Source organism: Passer montanus, unplaced genomic scaffold (genome assembly GCF_014805655.1).
Source record: "Passer montanus isolate IOZ18808 unplaced genomic scaffold, ASM1480565v1 scaffold69, whole genome shotgun sequence".
NCBI lineage: Eukaryota > Metazoa > Chordata > Aves > Passeriformes > Passeridae > Passer > Passer montanus.
Window position 1 is genome coordinate 4,215,937 of NW_024372036.1, and position 27,830 is coordinate 4,243,766.

Sequence of the window (27,830 nt, forward strand, 5' to 3'; positions counted from 1 at the left end):
TATGACTGCATAAAATACATAAGTAAAAAAAAAATTATGATTTGTAGAGTTTGTTATCAAGAGCTGAGACTTACACCTTTACAGAACTGCAAATACTGGCTTCCTAACTGCTAGTTGATAATTTTGCTGGCAAGAACATTCAGATATGCTTTTCTTTAATCTCTACACCCTTTTGTCCAACTAGTAAGAACTAGCAAGAAAGTCAGCTCTGTGGTTAAAAACTGTCGTAACAGCATTAGATAAACTGTGCTGATTCTTCATTAAAACACCCTTTGTTTGAAGCTACAACATAAGAGGCGATGCTTTTTGTTCAAAAGGAACTATCTGCATGCTCTGTGCCTGGAACACTTCACATTGATTACAAAAAATTTAACAATGCAACCACTAACATACCCCACTAATGAGAAATTATGAGAAACTGTTTGATGCAGAACCTTCCGCATCAGTCAACTCTGATCGATAAGAAAGCTATCAATTTTGAAATTTAGATTTAATGCATTTTCAAGAAGCTAATGAGAAAGGAGCAACTTAAAATAAATACCATCATTAAAACTGCAAACTGTTACAATGATATATTATAAACTTGTCCTAAATAAACCTAGTGCTTCAAAAATTTACCAGTGAATTCGTATTACAAAATATGTGAAAATACAATAGAATACCACAAAACAACGTCCTTTTTTGGGGTCAACAATGACGCCAAGATGATTCAGTCTTAACTTTTAAAATTGTTAATAGAACATCTTGTAATATATAAGTTGCAATTTGGTTGAAATCTAGAGAACATCCCCACCAAAACTCAATCTTCTTCATTCCTCCTCTAAAACTAGTGCCAAACTTCCTGTCAAAGTTGGTATTTTCTTCAAGAGCTTTAAAATTTAGCCGTTACTTATTTTCTACTACTACATTTTGGCAGCAACTATTTATTGGTCTGTTATTGCAAAAAGTGCAATTTAACAATAAACCAGTCTGAAGGTCATTCTATGTCTTGAGGATACATACCATATATTTCTTTAAAAATAATCATACTTTTGTAAGCAATACTTTACAGTAGACACCTCAAATCTACCATAGATGTAAAACTTAAAACGAGAAAAATTTAGTCTCTAAATCTTTATACACATATTTATATTCGAGTTTCTATATATATTATATATATACACAAGCACAAGAGTATATATAAAATATATATAATCAGATTCAAAAAAGAACAAAAACTGGGCACTGTACATAAAATCTTTTTAAAACTCAAACAATAGAAAAACTTTAAACATTAAACAATTTTAATAAAAGTTTCTGTACAATGCTAAGCAGTTTTATTTACATATAGAAAATGTAATAGGAGTAGTGTTTGAAATTACAGAACTCCTTAAAATTTCAATGGCAGGTAATCTGGAAAAAATAACAGCATTCCATTCACAAATATTTTCAAGCAATAAATATGTATTTATAAATAGTGTAAATTTACATCAAGATTAGAAACAAAAATCACAAATCTGAAGTTTATTCCTTAGTCTATGTGCAACCCATTTATCTTTGTGACTTGGCTGTTAATTGTTTTAAATTTTATTTAGGAACCAAAAGTGTAACCGTCATGGTTTCAAAACAAGACAGAAAAACATAAAAGCAGTAAAAAATTTATATCACCTAACTCTTCACATTAAAAAAAAAAAAAAAAGAAAAGGAAAAAAAAAGTTGCCCAAAGAAAGACTTAAAATTTCTAACTACCTTACAAAGAAATGACCAGCTAAGCTAGTACTTTTTCCAAGGGAAATTCTGAAGGGGGAAAAATGGATGAAACCAACTCATCAGCCCAGAAACAGAGAAATACAAAAGAGGTGGTCTTCAAGTCAGTAGTCTGTATAATGTTGCCAGTTTTGTCAGATATATACAAAACATGGAATTATTTTTTTGAAGTACAGCTGGATGAGCTTTATTTGTTTTGAGTTCTGGAGTAGGAGGCAGTGCTCTCTCCTGTCCAGTTGGTTGACACTCCGCACTTGGAAGGTTGCATAGACACAGCTTTCAGCCAGCAGCCTTACGGGATAGCTACAAAAATCAGTGGTGCAGAACTGGGTCACTTCCTGAATATCAGAAAAGTTTTCATTTAATGTCCATGAAAAAATGTCAAGATGAGGAGGATGGCAATGGAGGAGCCTGAAAGAGAAAACATTAAATTACCTTTTCTACAAGGGTGCAAAACTCTGTGTTTAACTAAGACCTGCACAAACTGTAACCATGAGAGTTTAAAAGTCACACACACTATTCTTTTTACACTTCAGGACTCTTTAGAGACAACAGCATCATTTTTTTTCCACCTTACTCAAATACAACATGTATTTTATGAACACTGCATTAGGATTTTGCCTGTACTGCAGACTGGAGTATTCTGTGGGGATGTCTGTGTTAATGTGATGTGAGCAGCCACAAGTTCCAATGTGGCAGCAATGAGCTCCATGTGGCCTCAGTGTATATATATATCTTTATACAATCTAAAACAGGGATTCTCAACCTGTTTACCAATGGGGAGATGGCCCATTTGTGGCTCTCCTAAGCCTTTGTGGGCTTCATTTTCCCTCCTCCCCTCTACCTGAGCAGTGACATAACCTTAATCCCCCTGAGGTTAAGGTATCTGTGGAAAGGGTCTCAGATTCTCTGACATGGGGACCAAGTGCCTCAAGAATGAAGTGAGGTGTCTTGTTCCTGCTGCCAGGAGGTCCAGAAAATGACCTAACTGCTTCCCAGTACTGCACTTTGTGGCATTCCATCAAAGTACTGAGTCTCTGATGGCATTCCCTCTTCTTTTCCTCGTCTCTGGAACCCCTTCAAAAAGCTCCTCACAGTCATTAAAGACACTTTAGATCATACCAGAGTACCCAGCTAGGAACTCTAACACTGCCTCATCCCTGTGCTTGCTCCTGGTACTTTACCCCAGTCTCTCTTTGGCCTGATTCACCTTTGCCAGTTGTGATTATCTCCATCCTGTGATTTACTACAAACCTTAACTCTCCTCCTACACCTGACAGATGTCACTTCTGGGCTATGACTCTTCCCAACTGAGTGTATATCCCCTTTGAAAGAAATGAATGGCACAGCAACTTCATAGAAGAACAATTATCAGTGTTCTTAGCCTTAGGTTTTGGTTGGGGAAGGAGCTACTCACAGGTTGAGAACCCTTGTTCTAGGGAGAGTATCATCACTGTTACCTATATAATGTATAAGCACAGACAACAAAATACCCCTCCCTCCCTCTCATCTCCATACAGAAACATTCTTCCCCATTTCCACTCAACTGGATGAAGTATCTGAGAACAGGTGTTTATTTATATGTTTTTCTATAACAGATCATCACTTTGAAATTGCAGCATTTCACAGACTATGACAGTGACCTTCTAGAAGCATGAACTGAAGTTTAACCAACCCAGGCTCTGTGGGACTAATGAAGGGAATTAAATCCAGAGGACATGGTTCCACACTCTCACCAGCCTCTAATGGTGAACCTTGAGGCCTTAACTCAGAAGGTCACAACTCAGCATGCTACCAACACATGAAATAACTAAACACACATTTTCTGCAGCACCTGGAAATGAATCAAAAGGCACAGCCCTTACTGGGCTGTCATATTAAAACCCAACATGAAATTCCCATAACACTTAGTCCAATGTTTGTCTCCTTCAACAGAAAGCCAAGGCTTATAAACACATCCAGCATCGCTTTCATTGTGGTTACAAAAAAAGCAATCTTTGCCTGGAACAATGAAACCTGGGTGAAATGTTAGGACAGTTGTGCTGACGCAGTTCAAAGCAGGAGGCTGCCATATATAGCACAGAGCTATAATGGCAAAGAGGCTTTTTGCTTTAAATTGAAATGCAAAGGAGGCCCCAAGCCAAGAGACAGAACTGTTTGAGAGCATCCACTTGCTAAGCAGAAGGACAGTGCTGATTTGGGAGGGGATGGGTGGGGAGGGGGAAGGAAGGGTCTGAGTGCATAGGATGCTCTGCTGCTATACTGACTTCATACCACAACCAATGTATTAGAGATGCTCTTGAACCTGGTGCTAGTTTCTCCAAGCTTCACTGTCCTGATTCTTCCCATCTCCATCTGATCCAGTTATGGTCTTCAGGTGATCTCTATTGGATTTTTAAAGCCACAACTTTATGAATTGTAACATCATACTTTTCCTGAAAACTCAGTGGTTATGTTCTGCAGTAAGTTACTGTAGTATTTCACACAATTCTGACTCTTCAGGTTTTGTTCTGCAAATATCACACACAACCCAAACCTCCATTTGAATCAGGAAGTCCGTGGTACTCGTACAACGGAGCACCAAGACAGTCTACAACTGCTTTACAAATAATGTATTTATGCACCCACTTATTAATTTGACTTACTAATGTAAATTGATCATAGACTTGCATCAAGTCCTCCATTTTGTACTGTTCTAGCACCACAAAGTTTTCCAGGTTCGTGCTTATCTTTCGTGCACAGTCTTGGCAATGTACAACATAGGTCTTTCGAGAGTTGCTCTCACTAGTGACAAAAAGCAGATCAAAGACTTCCACCTATTAGACAGGAAACAGAAAGCCAAGCATTACAATTTCGTTTTTTAAAAAGTTAAAACCATGAAAACGGTGTTTTCTTCAAGATTTACAAGCTTACCCTGTGCATGCAAAGAGAAAAATTAGATTTGTTCAGGGAAAATCTATTCTCCTAGGGCTCGGACAGAAAAGTGAAGCAGTGTAAAACCACTAATATTACACTTAAGATGTCTGCATGAACAGCACCACGGGAAAGCCTTGGTCAATATTGACAAAGCAGGATTCATTTGCTGAATAGTAAGGTGAGGATTTAAAAAAATTATACTTATTTTTCCTTTTCACTCTCTCCTAAAGAAGTTTGTTATTTATTTCCTTACTATTGAGCCACATGCTCATCCTGCCCAAGAGGCTCTGTCAGAGGATAACTACAAACTGATTTTCAGAGAGTAGGAAAATGTTATTATCTTTTAAACTTCATGAAAATTATTATCCAATACTTTAAAGCATCTATTAACAGTAAGTAGAATGAAAAAAATCAGCAAAAAGGTATGTCCTGCAGAAAGAAAGGACTTCAGTTCTCTCCCTTCTGGGTGTGTTGGTGACTTCTGAAATGAAGACCAATATACCTTTAAAATGAAGCTCAGCAGATCAAATTTTATGCAGGAAGGGATAACAACATTTTATAATAACTGAAAATTGAAAATCGACCCAGTGAAAAACAATGTTGTGGAAGAGCTGTGGGAGAGCCTTCAGCAAAATACAGCCCATGTCTAGAAAAACACCTGGATGAGCTCCTGGAAGGCACTACTGCATCACACAGATGTGCCTGCAGCTCAGAGCAGATTTGCAGCTTAAAACCAAAATTTAAACATCAACAACAAAAGACAGGACAAAATTTAAATAAATATTACAGGAGTAGATGACCCAAGACATATTTACTGACCTCACAAATGCTACAGTAATGAGCTGGCTCATCCTTTGCTCGTCCATGCCAGACAATCTCCTTTCCTGCAGCAATCAGAGCTTCCCTCAGTGTCTGACACTGTTTGAGAGTTCTTAACAGGCAGTACCTGCAACCAAAAGCAGTTCTGTGTTCAGTTCAACATTCAATGGACAGCAAAACTCAAGAAGGCTTCAGTTTCTTCCCTGTACTTGGAGCTTGCTCTTCCTCTGGGATTTCAGAAACAGCTCTCTAGAAAGAATCACTGGACTCAGGGCTTAGGGAAAAGTCAGACCTTGTGCTTCTGGACCTCCTTCAGGACTGCCCCTTGCCCTGCAAACAGGCTGTACCTTTCATTTTTACTGAATCACATGAATGCTCTTTTAAGCACAATAGAACAATGTGTCTTCAAAAGCAATCCACATATTTTATTTTGAACCATAACTTTGTCAGCAAAAAGTTAGCTTGAACTGCCAAGTTGAGCATAGCTGTTTACATTTTGTGTGACTGCAGCCTGATCCAAAGGACTCTTTTAACATCCTAAAGCTCCTGTTACTTTCTCAGCACTATTAAAACTTTATTATCCCAAGTTTTCTGAAACTCCAAGGTCTGCCAGGAATCACTTTGGGAATAGACTCTATGAACATGTATCTTCTCCCATGCAAAAGGAAAAAGAACAGATAGGTTGGTATTAGGAAAAAAAAATCTACACAAAAAATAATTCTAGCACTTATTTTATGAATGAAGAGAATAACTGTTCAAATGTCAAATTAAAACTCACAATTCCCTGTCATACCCCCTGTAAAGGCAAAAAATACCAAATAATTTTGTGTCACAATTTTATACATTTCTGTTCCTTACAAGAAAATGTAACTTGTTTTCTAGCATTCTATGAGCTACGTATGTTCTTCAAAAAAAAGGCAAAATAGGTCGCCAAATTTCTAAATTACAATGTTATTTACAATAATTTTAGCTCCCAGCTACCTTATTTATTTCAGCTGCAGCCTTTGCAGCCTTCAATTTTCTCCTCCACAGGGTGGTTATGCTACATGCTCATTAGAAGCAGAAGGAAGATTGGAAAAAATTAAGGGTAAAAACAAACGACAGAAAACGAAGAGCTCATGAGTTCTATCAAGTGTTTTCAACTTGAACCTTCTCCCATTAGAGCCTTAAACATGTAACACATACATTCTCTATTTAAAAAACCACATTTCTTTCATGTGTTTCCAAGTAGTTAAGAGAATCCCAGGATTCTGAAATGCTCTCCTCTTGTTTCACATTCATACTGCTCATCTTCACTAAAACCAGTGTCTTCACTATGGCTTCACTAACACCCTCACTGTAAGGATAACACAAAACTGCAAGTGTGTTTCTCTGTTAAACATTTCATTTTCATGTACCAAATTTCAAGAGAATTATGCAGCTCATTAAGCTGTAAATACTTCAATATTTTTGAAGTTTGATGTGAATGTGAGTTATGATGTTATGGCTAACCACAGGTGAGAGATTAAGTATTAATTCATTTGAGTTGGGTTACTGTGCTCCTGACAAGATCAGTAATTTTGGAAAAGCATTCATTTATGCAATACGGCCTAATTATTTAAAATAAACTTAAAAGCTCCCATTCTTCTCTTCTGCTGTTACCTGGAAAAGTCTTTGGGCATCCCAAAGAGCAACTGCAAGCACACCTGCAACCATTGTTCTCCACTCTTGACTTCTAAAGACTTTCCAAAGTATTATTTTCAAAGTGTTTGCTATTGCTACAGTTGTGAAACAAGAACTGCCCAGAATGTAACCCACTTACAACACTGCTACAATGTTTGCCAAATTCACAAACAAAGCAGAAAACAATAGCTTGAGGTTGAACTCCCCCTCCTTGGATAAAATTCAGGTCCTAGTAATGGAAGTTGAAAACATAAATGTTAACTATTTCATGCATTCAAATATGAAAGAAAGGATACAAACTATCACTGTGAATATGTGGCACAATTTCCTGAAGTTTGGGAAAGAAAGCCAAAAGGGTTCCTAGCAAAGTGACAGTGTGCAAGTTCAATGGGGTCAGCTTTTAAGGATTGCAGGCCAGTTTTTATTCTGGTACAGTGAGAATTCAATTGGAAAAAAGTCTATACCATCCCCCTCTCAAAGTCCTTGCAGGTATGGCATAAAGATATGAGTAAATCATGTCCACTCAAATTCAAATATTCAACAGAAGAGAATTAAAAATGGACATAATCCTGATTTATTCTAGAAGGGCAGTGATAAACCCATTTAAATACTTAGATATTCAGTAAAACCTCTCAAAAGTGTGGAGACCATCCCAACAGCAATACAGAACCAACCTCTCATACCTTCCAGTAATACATCTTCCCTGAGGCTGAAAAGTATTTTACCTAACTTCATGATTTTGTGCAAAATAATTTCTCCCATGTCACGCTCTTTTACATTTCTGAAACTATTTCTGTAATAGACTTAGTATTTCAGTTACTTTGGAATTAATTTTTTAAGCTTTTATTACGATGTTCGCTCTACCTCTAAAATTCTTCTCTTCCTCAGATGCATTTGTGAAAGTCCTTCTGGCTCCCATCTAAGAGGTCTGCAGTTAATTTTTCTTTTTGTGAGGGCTGCCCTTTCTCAGCCAAGTTTTAAATAATTTTTTCTGCTGTGTTCCTGCTCATGCTTCTACTGTTAAAATCAAATCTTTAAAAAACATCTCATGAGAAAGTTTCAGGTTTTGCTCTTGACTTTTATCTTGCAAGACAGCACTGAATGGCACATTAACTAAAAATATAACGAGGCATCAGATTTCTTCCAAAAGCGAAGTTTCCTGCTATTACTTTTTCTCTTCTGCTACTCCATTTCTTTTCATCACTAACCTGGTTCCCAATACTTATATCGATGCTCAAATTTTAAGTTTATTGGAGTAGTTGCTTTCACACAACCCACAGAGACATATTTGTATTTATCTTTCAAACTGAATTAGAAGCTACTTTTTATCATTTTCCAAGAGCTAATCTTTTGTACTATACTGGTACCTAGGAAGTCCCAGAGACAGAAATCAAAATTACCTTAACACTTTATGTATCTTTGACATGCACTTTTTGACAGACCTGTGCTCAGCAAAAAGATGACAGCTGTGCCACTTATTTTTATTTCCTGATGACAATGAAGCCAGCTATCCAAGATGAAATTCAACCAGCTCTATCAAAAATGACTATTCTTTCCAGCATTTTTATACATATGCATACACTCAACTCACAAATGTCTCTATTTTGTACACAGAAAATCCAGGTGCTGTGGACAACAGCCACGATCCCAGATGGTTTTTCCTGCAGACAAGGAGCCCACAGGAAAATTATGCAACTGCTTCCCTCTCTCAAGGAAATTCATGAAGGTTTCTGCATTTCCAGCGTGTTTACAAAGCCAAGGTCAGACACCAGGCTGTGCTGATACTGATTTCTAGGAACTGCTATTCCAGAACTACCATAGGAGTGACCAAACAGAAAGTTATCTCAGGCTGCTGCTGGTCATTACAGACCAGATTTAATCATCTCCTCTTTTGGAGGGGATCATCCCCTCTGCAGCCACAGCAGGAGCTTGAGTTTTGGCTGACCACTAACCTGGGTGGGGGAGGCTTAAGCTGAGAAAACTGGAAATTATTTCAGTAGACTGGAAAAAGAGAATGCACATGCACACCCAAAATTTCTATCTGCTCCTCAGCATCTCTGTTTCTTTGTAATGTACACTGAAGTTTGAGTCTCTTGCTAGAAAAAGCTGGGCTGCTGTCAGCCAGCAAGACAACAGCAAATTACCATTTTGTCCTCTGTGTTTCTTCATAACATTTTAAGTGATTCTCTTGGAGAAGGATGCTGTGCTCAGTCACATTCTTCTCCTTTTAAACCCAAAACCATGGCAAATGCAAAATTACAAGTGGCCAAAATACTAAAATTGTATTTTTTCAAGAACATTCCAGAACTGCTTTGAGCTTTACAATAGATGTCTGCTGGGCTTTGTATGTATTTTATATAAATAAAGATGAAAGTGAAGCTTGTGGATTTGGTATTTCTAAATGGACTTTTTGGCTTTCTCCCTCCCACACTCTCCTGCAGTTCCCCCTGTTTCTCATTTCTAACTACTCGATTTCTCTTCTCCTTTTTATGACAGCTGGCATTAGGAATATGAGCACTAATTGTTTAATTGAAGGAGCAGGATTGCCAGGCCTTCAGCAAATACTTCATTTACCCTCAGTTCCTAGATTTTAGGAAAGTATTCACACACAAATGCTACCCTATAATCAAGCTTTAGAGTGACTACAACCTCCCTGTTGTCAACTTCCAACATTCTCAGTTCTTACAAATTTAACATTTCCCCAAAGCCACCATTCTGCAACAGATGTTCCAGCCTAAATTAAATTTCTACTGTAAAAAGATGTTGCACTCAGATGTCACCAAAAAATCCCACTGGGGGAAAAAAAAAAGACAGTCTTCCTCTTTGCCCCTTTTTTCACAAGTTAGCTCACCCATTTTTTTTAAAGCCCATTTCAAGGCAAATAATAAAAAGATACAATGCTTGTTGATCCAGAATGTTGGTAAGACCAAGAAGGGCTCAGAAGTGCTTTGGTAGAGTCAGGCAAAGCAGAGAGTACTGCTACCAGAGGATTCTCATGATGAATAATATGCTTTGGAATTCATTCCCCCACTTTAAGACAAAGCTGTGTTATATGCTGAAATGTTCATTCATTCCCCAACCTCAGTATGGTGCTGCAATATGATTTACATTTCTTGAAGTTGCACCTTTTGAAGAAAATAACTACATATGCTTGAAGCCTGGAATATTCCTGCATTTTGGAATGTGCATATGAGAAATGTCACTAAACTCAATTATCATTTTACCCATCAATCAATTCATTGTTCAGAAGAGCAAAGGGAAGGAGGCTCTCAAGTTCCTACTTGCCTTTATCTAAAAGATTTATACTGGATCTCCAAATGACAACATGAGAACACTAACTACAAGTTCTAGAAATGTAGAATTTAACTTTGCTGCAAAAGTGACTATATATTCCAATTCTAATATTTGGGTTGATGACCTAATTTTTCTGTTTCTGATGACAGATACTCTAAACAGCTGCTGTGATCAAAGCCATTTTTCTGTAAGCTGCTGAACTAGGTCTATGGCACATTAAGCTAAAAAAAGTTACTTACAAGATTCTAAAGCTATGCCACAATAACATCATATAATAAAATTAGGGATGGATACCTATAAATGTTGTGCTTGAAAAACACAATCTAAAGTAATTTTGGTTTGGTTCCCAGGAACAGAAAAGTCTCGCAAAGAACTATTTATAAATCAACCAGTGGTTCATGCGTGAAGAGGAAAAGGGCACAGTAAATCTTCAAATAAACAAAAACTTACTTTATCATTTCGAAAAGCTTTGGATCTGAGACCTTGATATTCCGAGCCATATTCCAGGAAAGGTGAACCATGGGCACTATGGACTTCACGCTCTGCAGCTTATTCCACTCGTACCGTTCCACTGCCAGCTTGTACTGACAGGCTGCACAAACACACAGGCACAGCAGCCATCAGCCAGGTGAAGGAACAATTAGCAGCCAAGATCACTCTGTTTGTAATAGGAATTTATATCTCTAACAGCTAAACTTCATTCACAATGAGCCATTCATTCCAACTGCATTTCCATTCTTTAAAATGTCTTAAAAAGTGTATTTATGATGCTGAAAGAATACACAATGCCACAGCAGCAACACAAGTTACTGACAAGTGTTTGATTTCTTTCCTGAACATGGAGCAGTATTTAAAAAATGGTGAATTAGTAAATTTTAAAATATTCCAGATTAAAAGAAATCCAGATTTGAAATGTCTGCATCTCACTCTATTCACAATTTATCATGCTTCTACACTGCTATGGTATAGAATCTCTTATTGAGAGAAGAAGTGAGTCAGACTTTTTCATTAAGCAGCCTACTCACTCCACCCTTCTTTTAAAAATGTTTTACAAAATTTACTGTGACTGAACATGAGAGGTCTCTCAGTCAATCACATAACCCTAGAGATACACTCTTAATTACACCATATAAAGACACATTTTAAACTACTTAAGAAAACAGAAGCTTTTTTGGAAGTACATTCTCTTCAAACACTTGACAGACTCTTGTTTCAGCTGCAGAACTTCCTTCCACACTCACAGATAAAAATCCTTCCAAGACCATGGTTCAAAATTGAAGAGTTCTAGAGCAGTAGGTCTGAGAAACCTAATGTTCCTTTATGAACCAGATTTTACAGCTGTTTGCATTTCCTGATGCTCTCACCAAAGAGCTATTAGGTACCCCCTCTCCCATCAATATCAGAGGACTAGTCCTTAAATTAATATGAAATCCATAGTGAAGTTTGCTGGGTAGAACAAATCTGGGAGAAAAACTTAATAAATGGCCTAAAAAGACAGTACATAAATTAAAATACACATTTTACTTCTACAAGCCCATTCAAAGCATGAGTGCCAAGACTGCATTCTTGCTGCTTTCTCTTCCTCTTACAATGGAATTCTTTAAAGCTTCAACACATCATATTTTAAAAACACAACACATTGGGGTTTTTCTCACCTAGCAGAGCATGGCAAATGAGTAAGAACTGGCAGGTTCTGTGCCATGTGCAGGATAATGTTACCTGCAGAGCTCAGCACAGGCACTGCTCACACATACCTGTGAGAGGGCCAACGTTCCACGCAATGTTGTTGCACCAGCCAATAGCCTGAACCCAGTGAACAGTGCCAGCATTTATCCACACCAAATCCCCTGGTCTTTGAATAAATCTATAAACTGGGACATTGGCTTCATATAAATCTTCCAAGTTTGGCCACCAAGATCCCATTAGGAAATTCATATTGTTCCTGAAACAAGAGGAAAAGATTAAGTCTTCAGCATTTCCCAGTGGAGATGTTAGTGGCAGATACTTCAATGCAACTACCTGTGAAAAATGACCATCACCATGAATGTTTTCAGTGACCCACAAACAGTAGCCAAAAGGAAAGTGTCATCTGTAAAACTCCTGACCATAATTCCACATTTCACATCCTGCAATACATCAGAACACCTTCCCATCCACCTGCCCATGTGAAGTCAGTTTATAGCTTCTAGTTAAGTTCTATTTTCCTTTAAGTTTCCCAGTATTTTACTGATGCTGAAGCAGACCAACCCTTGGTCAGATCCAGTGTGGCACGGTGACCAAAGCTGCTTTTTCCATCACTGCCTGACCTCCTGTACAGACCACAGCAGCTCCCAAGGCTGATTTCTGTTCTGAGCATGTACTCACACTGCCTGTGTGTGCATGTGCAGCTTGCCCACACAACAAGCAACCTCTTGGCAACATTTTAACTGTGATCCATGGGTCTGAGCTCTCAGCCAAGAAATGCTGACCCTTCCTGAGCATCATGGAAAAACACCCCCATATGGATTTCCTAAGTATGAAGTCTTCCCCTATGGTTATGCAAAATCCATGCTCCTCTCCCATCCTTATCTCAATATTACACTGCTTTTATATGCACCATGAGAGATTATTTGCAATGCACAGTTTTCAAAGACAATCAAGTGCCTTTGAGAGGCACTGTAGACATTTCGTGAGGTTACCAAGCTCTCAGTTTCTCTGCCAGCCTCAGAAGGACAGTGACATGCAAGTAACAAGGCCTGTTGTGCCAGAGACACCACTATTCCATCAGTAAAAATTACATTTTTTAGATGGCTTATCTTTTTAAGGGTGGGTGAAATAAGAACAGCTGTCAGTAGACAGGCAGGAAATACAGAGACACTGAGATGAATTCAGAGAGCTCTGGAAAAGTTCTGATGTTAAGAGCTTAATCCAGTCTCAACTGGGTAAAAAAAACCTTCTCCCACACAAGCAGCCTCAGAGGCTCCTGTTTGAGTACTGGCATGATTAAGGAACACAACTGATGCTCCTTCTTCTTTTGTGTGTGCATGTACAAACAAGTACTGCTCTGTTTGTTTTTAAAACCACTCTACACAAGGCATAGCAGAGAAATCCTAATCTTAGAGCTGACTGAGTAGGTACCTCAGCTTTTCCAGGGAGTTACAAATATGTAAGTCTAAGCAAAACTTGCCATGGCACTTCCTGGGATCTGAGCAAATAAAGCTTTCACTCTAAATGCAACACGAAAACCTGCCAAAATACCAGTGACTCTCTATTTGCTTCTGACAAGAGAATTCTGCTTTTGCTTTTGTCACAGGCAACTTAAGTTTCTGTATATTGTACAAATGTGGTATTTTGCATGAACTCTAGATTTTGCATTTTGACCTACTTTTAAAGGACTTTTCTGATTACATGGAAAACCCATAAAACAATGTCCCCTTAGAACATCCTCAGTAATTTCCCCCCTCAGGTCTGAGACAGGCACAAAAAAACCCCGGATAAAAGTAAGAGAAAAACACCATGTCCAGCTTACTTTTCACAGAAGTCATTCATGACACCCCAATAGCTTTCAGGGACAACAAACCATTCACAGTCACCTGGACCAATATTTATATTTACTGAGCAAAAGTTGTTATTTTCTTGATGACCTGAAATTTAAGAGAAAAATAAACACACTTTATGTAAGGCCTTCCTATCAAAACAATGCCAGGAAATGCAAAGACACAATTTCTAAAAAAAACGTACACCACAGTTAAAGTATTTTTATATATTTTTTATATTACACACTTACAAACACTGTTTAGGTGCTTCACACAGTTAAGCTACCAGTGACATGAGAATTCTGCTTTTGTTAGTTTGTGAAAAACAAAATTGGAACTACCAGTCTTGGGGATCTGATCAATATTTCAGCAGTTCCTCCCTCCTGCAGAAACAAACACTTCAAAAGCTCAGATTTTGTGTTTCATGCTATCTCCTGACAGTCCTGGTCAGTGCAAAACTCTGTGACTTCAGGCACTGAACAGACGGGGAGTACAAAAATCTTTCTGAAAGAGATTTCAAAATTCATGTGGAAATGCCCAGTATTTTATCTTTAGACAGCTGGAAAACTGAGCCATAATTCCTAATGTAATTTTCTGAAGATCCACTTCAGGAAAAAAAAAGACCCTGAAATTTAGTCCAGACTCCTCAAGTTCCAGTCCAGGTCCCCAACAAAGAACAATTAATCATGGAGGGATGAGCTTATTCTCAGACAATAAAAATCTAAAAAAGTGGAAGTCTCTGATTTCTAGGATTGCACCACATGATCTTGGGAAGCCTCTAAAAACTTCCAAGGTATGTAAAATAAAAAACTGTACATGTATATAAACCAAACTTTCTTTTTCTCCTTAAAGAATCCACTATTGCATGCAAGAGGTCAACAGGGCAATTTCATAGCACTGCAGAAATCCAGAAATTTCCACTCTAAGTGCTTTGAACAAGCAGAGTTCAGTTAATTAAGAACTATAAAAATCTTGAATATGTATATTAATCCTGTTTAGGCATGCTCTAAGATATAGGAAATCTGCAGTGCAGTTAAATCCAAGACCCCACAGGAGAACCTGATTTTTTTCATGGGATTATGATGATTATACTCACCTGGTGTCCTGCTGCCTGGAACCTTCATGTAGAGCTGCACTGTGTTCATGCCCAGGATGGTATGACCAACATGGCTTAGAAGATTTCCTGCTGATACCACACGTACAAAAGCAGGAAGTTTTGTCAGTTCATGGAGTTGCAACTTCCACCTGCAGCAAAATAGCAAATTGACAAACTGTGAATCCCTGAAACTCTTAGAAGAGTCTGGGAAACAAAAACACTTTCAAAAAATTGTTAGCAAAGGTATCTGGGTTACTCTTTCAATTTTAAAATAATTCCAAATACAATCACAAATCTGACAGGCTAGTTGAGGGGAAACATAATTTTGTAGCCAAAGATGAAACAACAGATCAGAAGATCTGGAATCTATCCAGGATCCTACAAGGACTATTTCAAGCATCAAAATCCAAGTCCCTATGAACCTCAGGTTAACCTTTCTTAGCTTCACTTAAAGTCTCTCTCCCAATGGCTTGTTCAGAGTAATAGTTAACTATCAACTAGTTTATACCTACGGATGGAATTTCCTTTACAGAAAAATGGCATCAATATCTAAAATTCTGTAGCAACCTCTAATCACATCCACAGATGAACACACTGATCTTCCAGTGACTCTGCCACAAAAGATGTCTTCAGCTCAGGTGGTCCTTACGCCCCAAAAACCATAAATTTTTCTTCTGGCTGAAGTAGACCAGAATTTTTGTACTGCAGCTGGTGGGACTGACAGCCTAGACATGCTGGATCTTTGATGGAAGTATGTATTAACCAGAGGGTGAACCAAATAATTATTACTGGACAATAAAAACATGCTTTCACAGTATTTCTAATATTATCTAAGCTACCTTCATCTACCCACAGAAGGAGATATAGTTTAAATAATACTCAATATTGGTTTTGAGGCTCTTGAGAGGTATCATGGCTTACCCACAGGTAAGCATTGGTCTGGTCTTTTCTATGTGTTTTGAACACTGTTACTGGATAAAGAAGCAAGTGTTATGTAAAGGTAAAAACAGATGATAGCATGAATGAAAGGAAAAACCCCATGAATAACAAAAATCCAGACAAAAACCAAAAAAACCTCTTTAATCTTACTATTTCTCTGCAAAAACTAAGAACTTGGTGTTGTCAGAAGTAATAAAGTAGGAAGCAAATAGTTTAAAGCCTCGCAATGAAACAAAGAGAATGGATGAGAAGGATGACTAGAAAGAATGGTTTCTGATGGATGTTTCAACTCATTTCTGGAAAAACAAAAATCCTGGGAAGAGAAGTTTGAAAATATGTTTTAGTGTGAGAAGGACTCATAACAACAGTGTGAAGACCAAAGGTAACCATTTCATTGTGGAAACTGGAATTTAACAACAGACTGACTGTTGTCTGAGAATACTTCACTGGATTTCCAGAAGGATTATTATCATCTAGAATCCCACTGTGAGCAGGAGAAACTGTAATCAACTTACTTCTTGTCATCTGACAGGTCAATGTTGGTCCCAAACTTGATTGTTTTAAAAGGTCCTCTTCTCCTCCTCCCAGAGCTGCAAATGTAACAAATGTATCAGGCAAACGTGAAAAGGGAATGATGGAAAATAGCACATAGAACCAACTACAGAATGAGCAGAGTTATAACACACTTACTTATCAGAAGATGTGGATTCGTTATCTGAGTGGTCCTTGTGGTGACTCTTCTTCTCATTTTCCTCCTGTAAAATGCAATTTTGAAATGTTTTCACATATATATACATACACACACAAAACCATATAAAATATATAGGTATAAAGAGAGAACACAGAGATGTAAGTAATTTATTTCAAGATACTGACACAACCTTTGAAATATCCATGTCTAAGATTTTTTCTCAACATTTCTTCATTGTGAAGAAAATAAAAAAAGTCAGTCAAATGCACTGAAATAAATTTCTTCATGGCTGCAGATTCCATGACACTCAGGCCAGAACAACAGAAAATGTCTACACTGTAAATATTTCTGCTGGCCTGCATTCAAGTTGGAAATGAATATATTGGCTTGCTCCATTCTGAGGGTGACCTGGAATCCAGTATTAAAAAATTCTGTTAACTTTTTCAAATAAGGACATCTACCTCCCTGCAAAGTCAAGCAGGTATTCTGACAGGAAACTAGGATGACTAATATTTATAAAACTAATTTAATAAAATCCATGATATAAAATCTTTTGAATTTTTCATAGCCATATGCTATTTTAGCACCAGCAGTAGCTGAGACCATGACCAGTGGAAAAAATCCAACCAATATTAAAATGTGCAATTTGATCTTTTTAGCAGACTGTGCTCAAAACCTTATTCTAAAGACTTCTATTTTGGCAAGTATATGGACATAGAAGGAAAAAGAAAGAGACAAAAAAGAAGAAGGAGCTGTCTGCATTCTATCCAAAGATCTCTGGCTTTGAATGGGATTGTTGTTAAACCTCAAAAGTGCCCTGTGTACCTGAAAAAGTCTTATTCATCCTTTGAATGAAGGACAAAGAGAAACAAAAAGGAACCTAGTGATGATGGATTTATCAAATGCTGCAAGACATGTTAGAAAAGCAATGCAATTGCTGTTAGAGGAATAAAGAAAAAAGATAACTTAGGGCAAGCCAAGAGAACTGTGGCTATGGAAAGAAGAAATAAAGCTTTCATTTAAACGCTGGAATGTCACCTAAGGACAGGTCAGAGCAGTGTTAGGCAAAGGACACATGTACAGTGTCTTTCTAATTTCCAGAGGAAAAATGAAAATCATTACTCTTAAAAACTATTTTATGTATTGCATTTTACCACCAGTTGGTAACAGTGAGGAAAAAAAATCAAAACACCCTATGGGACACATTGTGGTGCAAATCCAAAGCTGAGGCTTTCAGTGGTATGTGCTAAATTATATACAATTTAAAAAAAAAAAAAGACATATAGCTAAACAGATATAGAGACAGATATTTTATTCCAGTGATGTAATGTTCTCCAGTCCCTCTGGAATGACATACAGGAATATAGCATTGGTGCCACTGCTCAGGGGGCACCAGAAACCTTCAGCCTACTGAATATCTTACTGAAATTTATTACCATGGCAGAGGAAGAAAAATCCCAAGTTCTAGAATATTTCTGTGCCCCCCACTTCCCATGGTACTCCTGTTTCTTTTCTTCATCCTGTACCAGCTCAAAGCCTTATGACTAGATTCCCTTCTGCTCTCTTCAACTAGCAATTAATTTCTTTGTTTCTAATCCTTTCCTCTAATGCACAAAATTTAAATTTAGATATTCTCTTTCCCTTCCAACTAAAATCATTCATATTTCTGTGTAAAGGCAGTGAAAATTGCAATAGTCAATTCTTCACATTGACTTTTTCCCTATTTTCTAACAAACAACTGGTCAAAATTATCTTCATGTCTTAGTTCTACCTTAGCCCAATCTTTCTGCAACATCAGGTAACACAAGCCTCCAAGGAGTGCCCATAGCCAGTTTCAAGAATGTGCTCATAACTTCAGTATAAAATGTTAAAAATACCAAGAAAATCACATTTCACAGAATCCCAGAGTAAGAAAATAGTTAGGGTTGGAAGGGACCCCTGGAGATCATGGGGTCCAACCCCTCTGCCAAGGCAGGAAGGGGAAATATTATTTCTAATACTTCACTCTGTCACATAAGCCTAAAAACTTCTAAACTAAATATGAACTGTTATGCTTGGCACCCAACAAAAGACTAGTATTAGTGTAAACTTCTAATAAGCCACATCCAAATTAATTCAGCAGAGTAGGAAGAACAAATAAATCTGATTTCAAAACATGTGAAATTAGAAGCAATCCGAATTGTAAAAAAGCCTCGAGTTCTAAACATTTTAATGTGAATTTTGAGATTATAATACAAAATATTAAACTAACAAACTTTTAAAGTGTGTAACCACCATGAGTTTTACATTATTAAATTTAAGTTTACACTAAGCATTTGGGAAAAACAATATAGTATTTGACCCTCTATTCAAAACAGATTTTGAAAATTTACCTGTGCTCTTCATGCTAAGGGAAATGTCTCTTTTTCCTTAGCAGTTTCCACGTTTTCCAACAGCCATTATTAATTGGCTCCAGTATGCAGCTTGTGAATAAGTCAAATAGTAGCAATTAACTTACCCTTAAAGACTCCTGGAATGAGGAGGCTTGGTACTGTGCATATTTAGCAATTGTTGTATGAGATCTACTGCTTTCACAACGCCAGATTTTCTTTGTTCCAGTGGGGTCCCAGTTTTCATCTGCTGGCTGCAGTAGTTGTGTCCTTACTTCTACTATGTGTTCATTATTCGCTTCTACCAAAGTCTTAGTAGAGAAGAGTCCTAGATCTAATTAACAGCAATGAAATTAATAAATGAAGGTTAAAATAGAATAAAACAATTTCAGGAAAATGCCTGAAGTTATCAAAAAGTTTAGTCTAAAAGAATTTTTACCCTTTAAGTCTTCACAACACTGCCCACCTGAATGTTAATTATTAACACCCAAAAAACTTTCCTCCACATATCCAGAAAATTAGAAAAAACTTGGCAGCTATGGACTATTTTACAAGCAACATTTTACATGCCTTGGCTAAACAAATCTGCAAACAATGTTTAAATCTATTACCATGAAAGTATTTTTCAGAGCAGAGCTTAATGAATGTACTTCCATCATAAAACACATTTCCTACCAGCAGTGGTAGTTTATCTACCCAGAGACTTCAAAATATTGCACACAGTCAAATTATAGATCACTAGATCTAAACACAAAGACATGCATCCAGTTTTTTATAGGAAAATGTCTGGCTGTAAACCTCCATATCCACAGCTCAGCTCCCCTCTGTGCTCAACAAAATCTGCTGTATTTGTGGTGAGGTTTTTTTTTTTTGACAAGACCAAGATTAGAAACAACAGCAAACTGAGAAATGACAAATTATCCTAACGACTTGGAATATACAGGTAAAGTAGTATTACAGAAATAAAGTACCCATTTCTAAGAACTAAGAGACTTCTCTTTAAAAAAAAAAATCGTTCCTCCCCAAAGTTACAAAAAAAAAAAAAAAAAAAAAAAAAAAAGGTAATTTTTCCAAATTAAAAAAAATCATTCCTCCCCAAAGTCACAAAAGAAAAAAAAAAAAGAAAAAAAGAGGTAAATTTACCTAATTTAAGCGCTCCAGCAAGGCCACGTATTACAGTAACAGGGTTGTTTGGATTTGTACAAAATTGATGTAAAGGTGGAAAGAAAGCATCTCGTTTATTTTCCAACTGCAAAATTATAATGGAATATTAGATGTCAGATCAATCTAGATTCCGTATTTTTAAAACAATAAAGAATGATAAAACAAAAGAGAAATAACAGAAAGAAAAAGGAATTTCCTGCATTTCCCTGCACTGTGGGGAATGAACAGCTACACCATACAATTCTTTCTATGGTAAATGCTGGGTTCACTCCTGAAATTAATTTGTTACTGTAATTTGTTTCTTGGCAAGAATTATTCCCAGGTTGCTTCAGCTTTGCAACTCAGGTTTCCCGAACTTAATTTCTTTATCTGACAGCAGCCTTGTACATTCCCTACATCTACAGAATTCTCTGAAGAGCAATACAGTTACTTTTCAGAAGAAAAAAAGTGCTAATTTTACAGCTAATGTATACGACAAACAGTATAATTAAAAGACTACTCTCATGGTATAGCTCATGTTAACCAGAAAGGTTGATTTGATTTTCTTATGCTTCTCTGCACCTATAACCTCAATTTTATGCTATAGCCTCCCTCCTGATTTTGTCTTAAATTGCTATGAATCCTTTAGAATGCTGAAGGCATTTCTGGCAATAAACAAAACACAACGGGGAGTTCCCAAAGAGTGGCACAACTGCACAGTCTGGGGCAGTGTGGTGACTTTCCAGATTTGTGAGGACCCAACAAAGCTGGGATGGACTTTTATTAAGGCAAATGAGTTCAGGTGCAACACCTGGAAAACATCTGGAAGCACCACTGCATCCAGCCTAACCCAGTTCCCAGCACACTCAGAGCCAAGTGCCAGCCTCACCTGGTCCCCAAATTGAGGTGACCAAAGCCAGCTTGAGCTTTTCACACTGCCTGTATGGACGTACTGTAATTTATTTTTCTGCTATTAAGGAAGTGGATATCCTGTAATTTATTCTTCTATTACTAAGGAAGTTAGCTCAATAAAGCTATTATGAAACTTTATTTTCAGAACAAAAGTTGTAATGCTTGCATAAGAAAATACTACTCAACTAAACCCTGCCTTTTCCTGGTGACATTTTGTTCCTAACATCACCTCAACTTTTATTCATTTTTCTTCACTATGTTTTGAAGCAGATTGTTATGGGAGTTTAGTTTAATTACTTGCTCATTTATACATAAGCTGTCACTTGCAAAAAATTGTACATACATTTTTGAAATACTGTGCATTGTATATAATGAACTGTTTTGCTTATTCTGCCAACATTTTGAGTATTAAAAATAAAAAATCAGAAGAATTTTTCATTTTGTTTACTGAAATCCTTAATTTAAAGGTCCTTGAGTCAAACTATGTCTCAAAATTTTGTTTAAGGTTGGCATTTCTCCTGCCTATATACCAGTCTGGTGAGCACCGTAATTAGAACTCAGTGATGAACAGTGCATCTTTAAAATAATTACATTATGCAATTCAGATATCCAAACAATTGCAAAAGACAGGCAGCAATGTACTTTTGCCACTAGATTTACTTACATAAATACTAGGTGTAGGTGGATTCAGCTTGTCCTTTGGCAAGGGAGGGTATGGTGGAGGCGGTGGTCGTGGAGGTGGGCATTTATCCAATAGAATACTACTGTTAGATAAGCCATTTTTACCCAGATTCCTAAAAGGAAACAAGAGCTGTCTCTGTCAATACTTGACAAATAAAATAAATGCATATCAGCGTAATCTCTTATGCAAAATAATGTTGTATAAGGAGAAACCGTAATTTAAGATGCAAATAAAGCTCGTATGTTTTAATCAAGAATTTTCCATGTATAATTTAATATTATTCAAACTTATTCCCACTTTGCCTGCTGAATTTGCAACAACACCACTATTAGTCAAAAATACAGCCATTTTCAATAAGAGCAAGGATGACACATTTTGATAAAATTTAACAGGAAAAGAAGGTTTCAGCTGCAAATGAAGAACCTTGGCAGGTGGATGATCATTCCATAGGAGCTGAGGTAGCAGAGCAGAAGCCAGAACATGACAACGTCTCAGCCAAAAAACTGCTGAGTCACAAAACCCAACTACAGCTACACTACAGACACTGAACTGAACCACACCTACCCCTCCCTGCCTTACACATTTTGGAGCAGAAGGAGCCACTGGTGTACAATCCATTTTTTGGAGACACAAGGGAGAGGCCTTACCCCCAGTGAGCTGCTGTCAGTGCCCCTGTGTGTGACTCCAGGACCCACTGGATGTGTAACTTTTCCTCTAATTGATGACCTGAAAAGTCTCCATCCTGAGCTGAGCCTGTAGTCAATACCCAGTCACCGGGTATGTACTGACAAAACCATCTCTTATATTCTTGTTAAAAATTACTCAACCACTTCAAAATTCTTCCCACTAAACACTATTCAAATCCTTCTTCCAAACTCCTTTGATTCACTGTTGTTACCTCCCACAAAACAGGATGTTTCTAATGTGTAATTTAGTCATATATCTTCATAAAATTCACTGGTTACTAAAGTTTGTGGGGTTTTTTTTTTTTTTGTTTTTTTTTTTTTTTTTTTTTTTTTAAATAAGAACAGTCTTCAACAGAAAACAAAAATTTTTATCAGATGAAACTCCCAGTGACTAAAACTTCTTTCTGAAACTGAGCAACATGGTACAGCCAGATACTGAGTCATGAGATCAAGCTATCAGAACCCACAGGATGGACTTGGGGCTTGAGATGGGATCAGACAGACTGACATGACAAACACTTTAAACAAAATGGGCAAGCATCTCACACACCACAAAGCACACCTGTCACACAGCTCATTCCTTGTGCTAAGTGAATCCAATGCCAGAATTTCACTTCCAAGAAAGTGAAAGAGTGATGCAGAAGTTTTGATTAGTCATCATTCAACTTGGCAAAAAAATCACTGGCCAGCTTAATGTCTGCTGTAGTTATTGCAAAGGCTTCATTGTCCCCACATATACAAAAAAAAGCCAACAAAAGCAAACAAAAAAAGAACCCCAAAATCACATAGCAATATAAAATCATCACCCTTCAGAAATTTATTGACCACAGCTGCAGGAACCTGAGATCCAGACTATCCATGCAAAGTGAAACTAGAATCTGAACCGCAGGTATCAGACATTACTATAACCTCTGCATTACCAAACAGAGAAATAAAACCAAGAAAAACAAAAGAGTATTAAAAACAGAAGAGAACTTTGACAAAATTCAGTTTGCATTGATAAACAGTTCTCAGGAAATTTTTAACTCGAGGAAAATGAGTAGAAGTGAACTTGAAGAAAAAGGAACATTGCTCAGAACTAACAGGACCTGAGCTGCTGCAATCACAGCAAGGTAATCACAGTGAAAGCTCTGTAAAGCCTGAGCACCTGGGGGCTTCAGGGAAGGTGACAATGGAGAGGAGAAACTTCTGTTTCCTTCCTTCTTAGAGGAACTACAGGTCTGAAAAGGCAGAGGAGAAAGGGAAAGAAACAGCATAAAAGAAAAGATCAGATTAACAAAGATATCTCATAAACCCAGCACTTGAAGCTGGTATTACCAATTGCACGCTGTAATTTCCTATTAAGCTACTGAAATTCCATGTAGAAATTTTAAGAGGAAAATGAACGAAGAATAGCAAAGCTGAGATAGCAAAACATTCATAATTTAAGTGGCACAGGAAACAGATGGGCAGAATATTTAAAGTTGTCTTTAACAGACCAGCTTCACTCTATCATAGTTTTTTTCCTATAATCTTTTTTTCAACTATGAATCAGGATATCTTACTATTAATAACAAGGCAAGAGAGTTATTAAATAACGATTCAGTAATTGTTAGTGTGCCAAACAGAGCAACAGAAATTATAAAAAACACTACAGAAATACTAAGAATATTTGCTACCATGGTGTGAGTATCCCCTGCCAGCCTCTCCACTTCTGGAAATATGGAATTACAGCCATTGCAAGGAAAAGTGAAAAACCCTTTTTGACCACAGCACCTGTGCTGAAAATCCCACATATCCCAGTTTCAAGAATGCAGTTTTTGTGAGAGGATTTCATAGTGGCTGAAAGGGGTAACAAATGCACTGCTCAAGACAAAACAAGCCTGATTTATGTCCCCAAAAGAAACAGGATACCCAGTCATCTGTGATGAAGGAATGAAGAGAAGGACAAACTTCATTCATTTAAACTGACTTCCAGAGGAAACTGGCTTGTTGTGGGCTGTGCTTGGACAACACCCTTCATTGCCAGAGTGGGAAGGGAAGGCAGGAGCAGCTGTCAGGCTCAGAGGGACACAGCCAGGGGTGCACAGGGACATGCAGCCTGTCCTGAGCCACACCTGCAGCACTCGAAATTGCTCCAGGGGTGAAAGCACCAACTCACGGAAGTGCTTCACCCTGAGGAGCAAACCCAAACGGCCGTGCTTAGGAGAACATCAGCCACTGAGGATGGAACTGGTGGCTTAACTCCACACAAATCACTTAATTAATCGAGTTGGAAAAGACCTCTGAGACCACTGAGTCCAATCCATGACCAATCACCACCGTGTCACCCTGAGTGCCACATCCAGCCTTGGAGGAACCTCACCCTCCAGGGATGGAGACTCCACCACCTCCCTGGGCAGCCCATTCCAATGTCTGATCACCCTTTTTGTGAAGAAATTCCTCCAGATGTCCAACCTAAACCTCCCCTGGCACAGCTGAAGACCATGTCCTCTTGTCCTGTCACTGGCTGATTGGGATTATTTCATGCGATCTCTTGAATAAGCAATCATCACATTCATTAGAACACCCCCTTTAATTATATTTTACTGTTTTCTAGGATACATTCCCACAGCTTTTAAGAGATAGTTTACAGCCTTCAGTCTTAGGTAAAAGCTTCCTCTCTGGCTGTACCTAAGAGCTGACAGCAGCCCAGGTGTGACACAGTTTCAACAGGCACCCACGAACACTTATCAGGAAGTTTCCAGACACTTTTTAGGTACAGGACTGATCCTGCATCATCCCACCTGCCCCCCAAAAAAAAGGTATCATGCAGGTTTAAAACTACCTGTGTTACAAAGCAATGCCAATTTTAACTCTATTTTAAAATAAAAATTCCACCTCAAAAATATTAACATGAACAGGATAAAACTGATTTTCCAAGAACCAAGATTATCAATAATATATCAATATACTAATATTGATAATTATCAATAATTATAATTCTTTGTTTATTAAATTAATCACCTCAATACTTTTACTGTTTCACTCAACCCTTATGTCAGGCTGAGAGAATTATGTCTATTTCTCAGGAAGTGTGCTCTTCAAGTCCTCTGGAACTTTTCCTGTTTTCCAAGAACTATTAAAAAAACCCTATATGAATTATAAACAGTTCTCTGGCTCGCTCTTTCAAGTTCACGGATGCATGTTATCTGGGCCTCTGACTTAAAAATACCATATTTAAGTATAACTGCTGTTTAACCTTCTCCTTGACGAGAGAATATATTCCACGATGTGAACATTTTATCTGCCTTTTTCCCAAGCACAGAACAAAAATATTTACTGAACACTCTTGCCTTATTGAACATTCTGATACTTCTGTGCAGACATTATTTTTTTATTCTTTTTTTGTTCTTGTCTAAAGATTTTCCTCTTCCAAACATCATTTCTGTGTTTTCTAGAACTCTTACCTTCAATACTTTTAAAAATATTTGCCCTTTTGGTTTCTGTTGGGAGATTAGTACTTTTTGGTGATAATGAAAAATTCCTAAACAACTTCTAGTTATCTATACATTTGGATTTTAGGTACAATTTACAGGTCAAGCATTTGTGCTTAAGCAGTTATTTTTGTTGTGATGTGTGAATTATTATTTGAGGATTAGCTGTATGAGAATTAACAAGGTTTTACTGCTCAAGAGATTATAGTTATTCAGAAGAACAAAATTAATACCCTCTCTTCCTCCAATAAAAATCACATTTAAAATGAACACATGGAACTGTGGATTTACTTGATAGTCTATCTCAATTCTATCAGAATTAATTAACTCACAAAGAGGAAGGAACAAGACTTTTCTGAGAAGGAGCCAGCTGAAGCACTGGGTTGCACAGCACCCACTTGGTGCACTCCTGCTTCAAACCAGAACCTCCCACCCTCCACAATTAGCAGATACAATCAGTTGATTTCTCACTATGAGTTATTAAAAAATCCCTGAAAAACGCCTGTCAATCCCCAGCAGCCTGGGAAGGAGGTGGTTACACACACAACACCCAGCTTGGCTCCCTGAGCTTCCCCTCCCCGAGCTCCTTCTGCAGCCAGGGCATAGAGAGGAGCTCTCAAAGGGAATATAAAGAAGTCAAGTCAAGCTTACATTATGCTTAAATGCAAGTAATGCCAGATAATTACAGAACCTGTTTATCATGCAGTTCCCTACCCCAGCCTTTCACAACCAGGTACTAGCTGGCAATACTCCCGGAGATCTTTCGTGAAACTACAGAAAATCCTACAATAGAACCGTGGATTTTCTCATTATGCAAATGTATTTCTAATTATTTTTCAATTCTGTTCTGATTTTGACCTCAATAGTACAGGTTGGCAGTGAATTTCATAGGTTAATTACATGTTATGTAAGAAGTAATGTTCGTTTTTTTCTTTTCTTAATGACTTTTACATCTTTCCTCTATTTCATTTGCTAATCACCTCGCTCTGAGGCTGTAAGACAAACAGAATCACATCACTGACTTACGTAAGAAAAACATTATAACAAGTGGCATCAAACTTTTTCATATGCTTGCCTTTCCCTCTGAACAGTAAATTTTCCTTTTTTTTACTCCCAGATAATTCTGCTTCCCATGTGCAGAGTTCAGTATCTGCCTTTTGAACAAAACAGAATCTCTTATTCTAAGCAGTGTTCAGCTTGTGAAATCACAATACCTCAAATTTTATTCTTAAAGCTTTTGCTGTGGTGAAGATCACTTGCAAGATGTAATGTGCTTTTAGAGGAACTGAGCAATTCTGTCTTGAAGCCAAAAGAGTCCTTTGTTTGTAAATAAAATTCCCAATAAAACAAGAATTGCTTTTGCTGTTTTTAAAAACAAAACACTAATTCAATCCAGGTCCTTTCTCCACAAAATACTTCCCCTCAAATAGATTTAGGCTCTTTTCCTGTGGAGATCCCAAACTAGTGATTCACCGACTTCCCAGACCAGGCTCAGGGAGCAGCACCTTCAGTAAGGACAGAACAAATTTCTTTTGCCCCGGGCTCCGAGAGAACCCTGTGAGCAAGGAGGAGTCTGCCCACCTGAGCCTCTGCACTGCCCACTCCTCCTCAGGAAATGCATTTACCGCCCTCGTGTACATGCTGGCCATTTATCAGACCCTTTTCCAGACTGTTTAGCCCAGACCACCTCCACAGAATCCACAAATCATTAAGGTTGGAAAAGACCTCTGGGATGATGGAGTCCAACCTGAGAACAAACACCATTTTGTCAACTTGACCATGGCACCACATGCCACCTTCAGCTGTTCCTTGAACACCTCCAGGGAGGGTGACTCCACCACCTCCCCGGCCAGCCCATTCCAATGTCTTATCACTCTTTTCGTGCAAAAATTCCTCTGTTTGTTC

General features: G+C 37.7%; 1 protein-coding gene across 16 annotated transcripts in view; it reads right to left on the reverse strand.

The window, feature by feature from the left end:
• Nucleotides 1-471: 471 nt before the first annotated feature.
• Nucleotides 472-27,830, reverse strand: part of KDM6A (lysine demethylase 6A) — a 151,614-nt gene continuing 124,255 nt past the window's right edge. For 8 of the 16 annotated variants that reach the window (XR_005629853.1, XR_005629861.1, XR_005629858.1 and 5 more), the window contains 12 exons: nt 21,767-21,896; nt 20,191-20,296; nt 19,176-19,381; nt 16,678-16,742; nt 16,503-16,577; nt 15,049-15,197; nt 13,946-14,060; nt 12,192-12,379; nt 10,888-11,029; nt 5,482-5,608; nt 4,052-4,562; nt 472-2,157 (listed from right to left, as the gene is read on the reverse strand). Coding sequence is in view for 7 of the 16 variants with exons in the window: in XM_039729526.1 (XP_039585460.1) it covers nt 4,074-4,130; nt 4,392-4,562; nt 5,482-5,608; nt 10,888-11,029; nt 12,192-12,379; nt 13,946-14,060; nt 15,049-15,197; nt 16,503-16,577; nt 16,678-16,742; nt 19,176-19,381; nt 20,191-20,296; nt 21,767-21,896 (1,531 nt within the window). In the remaining 9 variants the exon portion in view is untranslated. Of the gene's footprint in view, nt 2,158-4,020; nt 4,563-5,481; nt 5,609-10,887; nt 11,030-12,191; nt 12,380-13,945; nt 14,061-15,048; nt 15,198-16,502; nt 16,578-16,677; nt 16,743-19,175; nt 19,382-20,190; nt 20,297-21,766; nt 21,897-27,830 lie in introns of all 16 variants that reach the window. The other 8 variants (XM_039729531.1, XM_039729528.1, XM_039729532.1 and 5 more) reach the window with 3 other exon arrangements.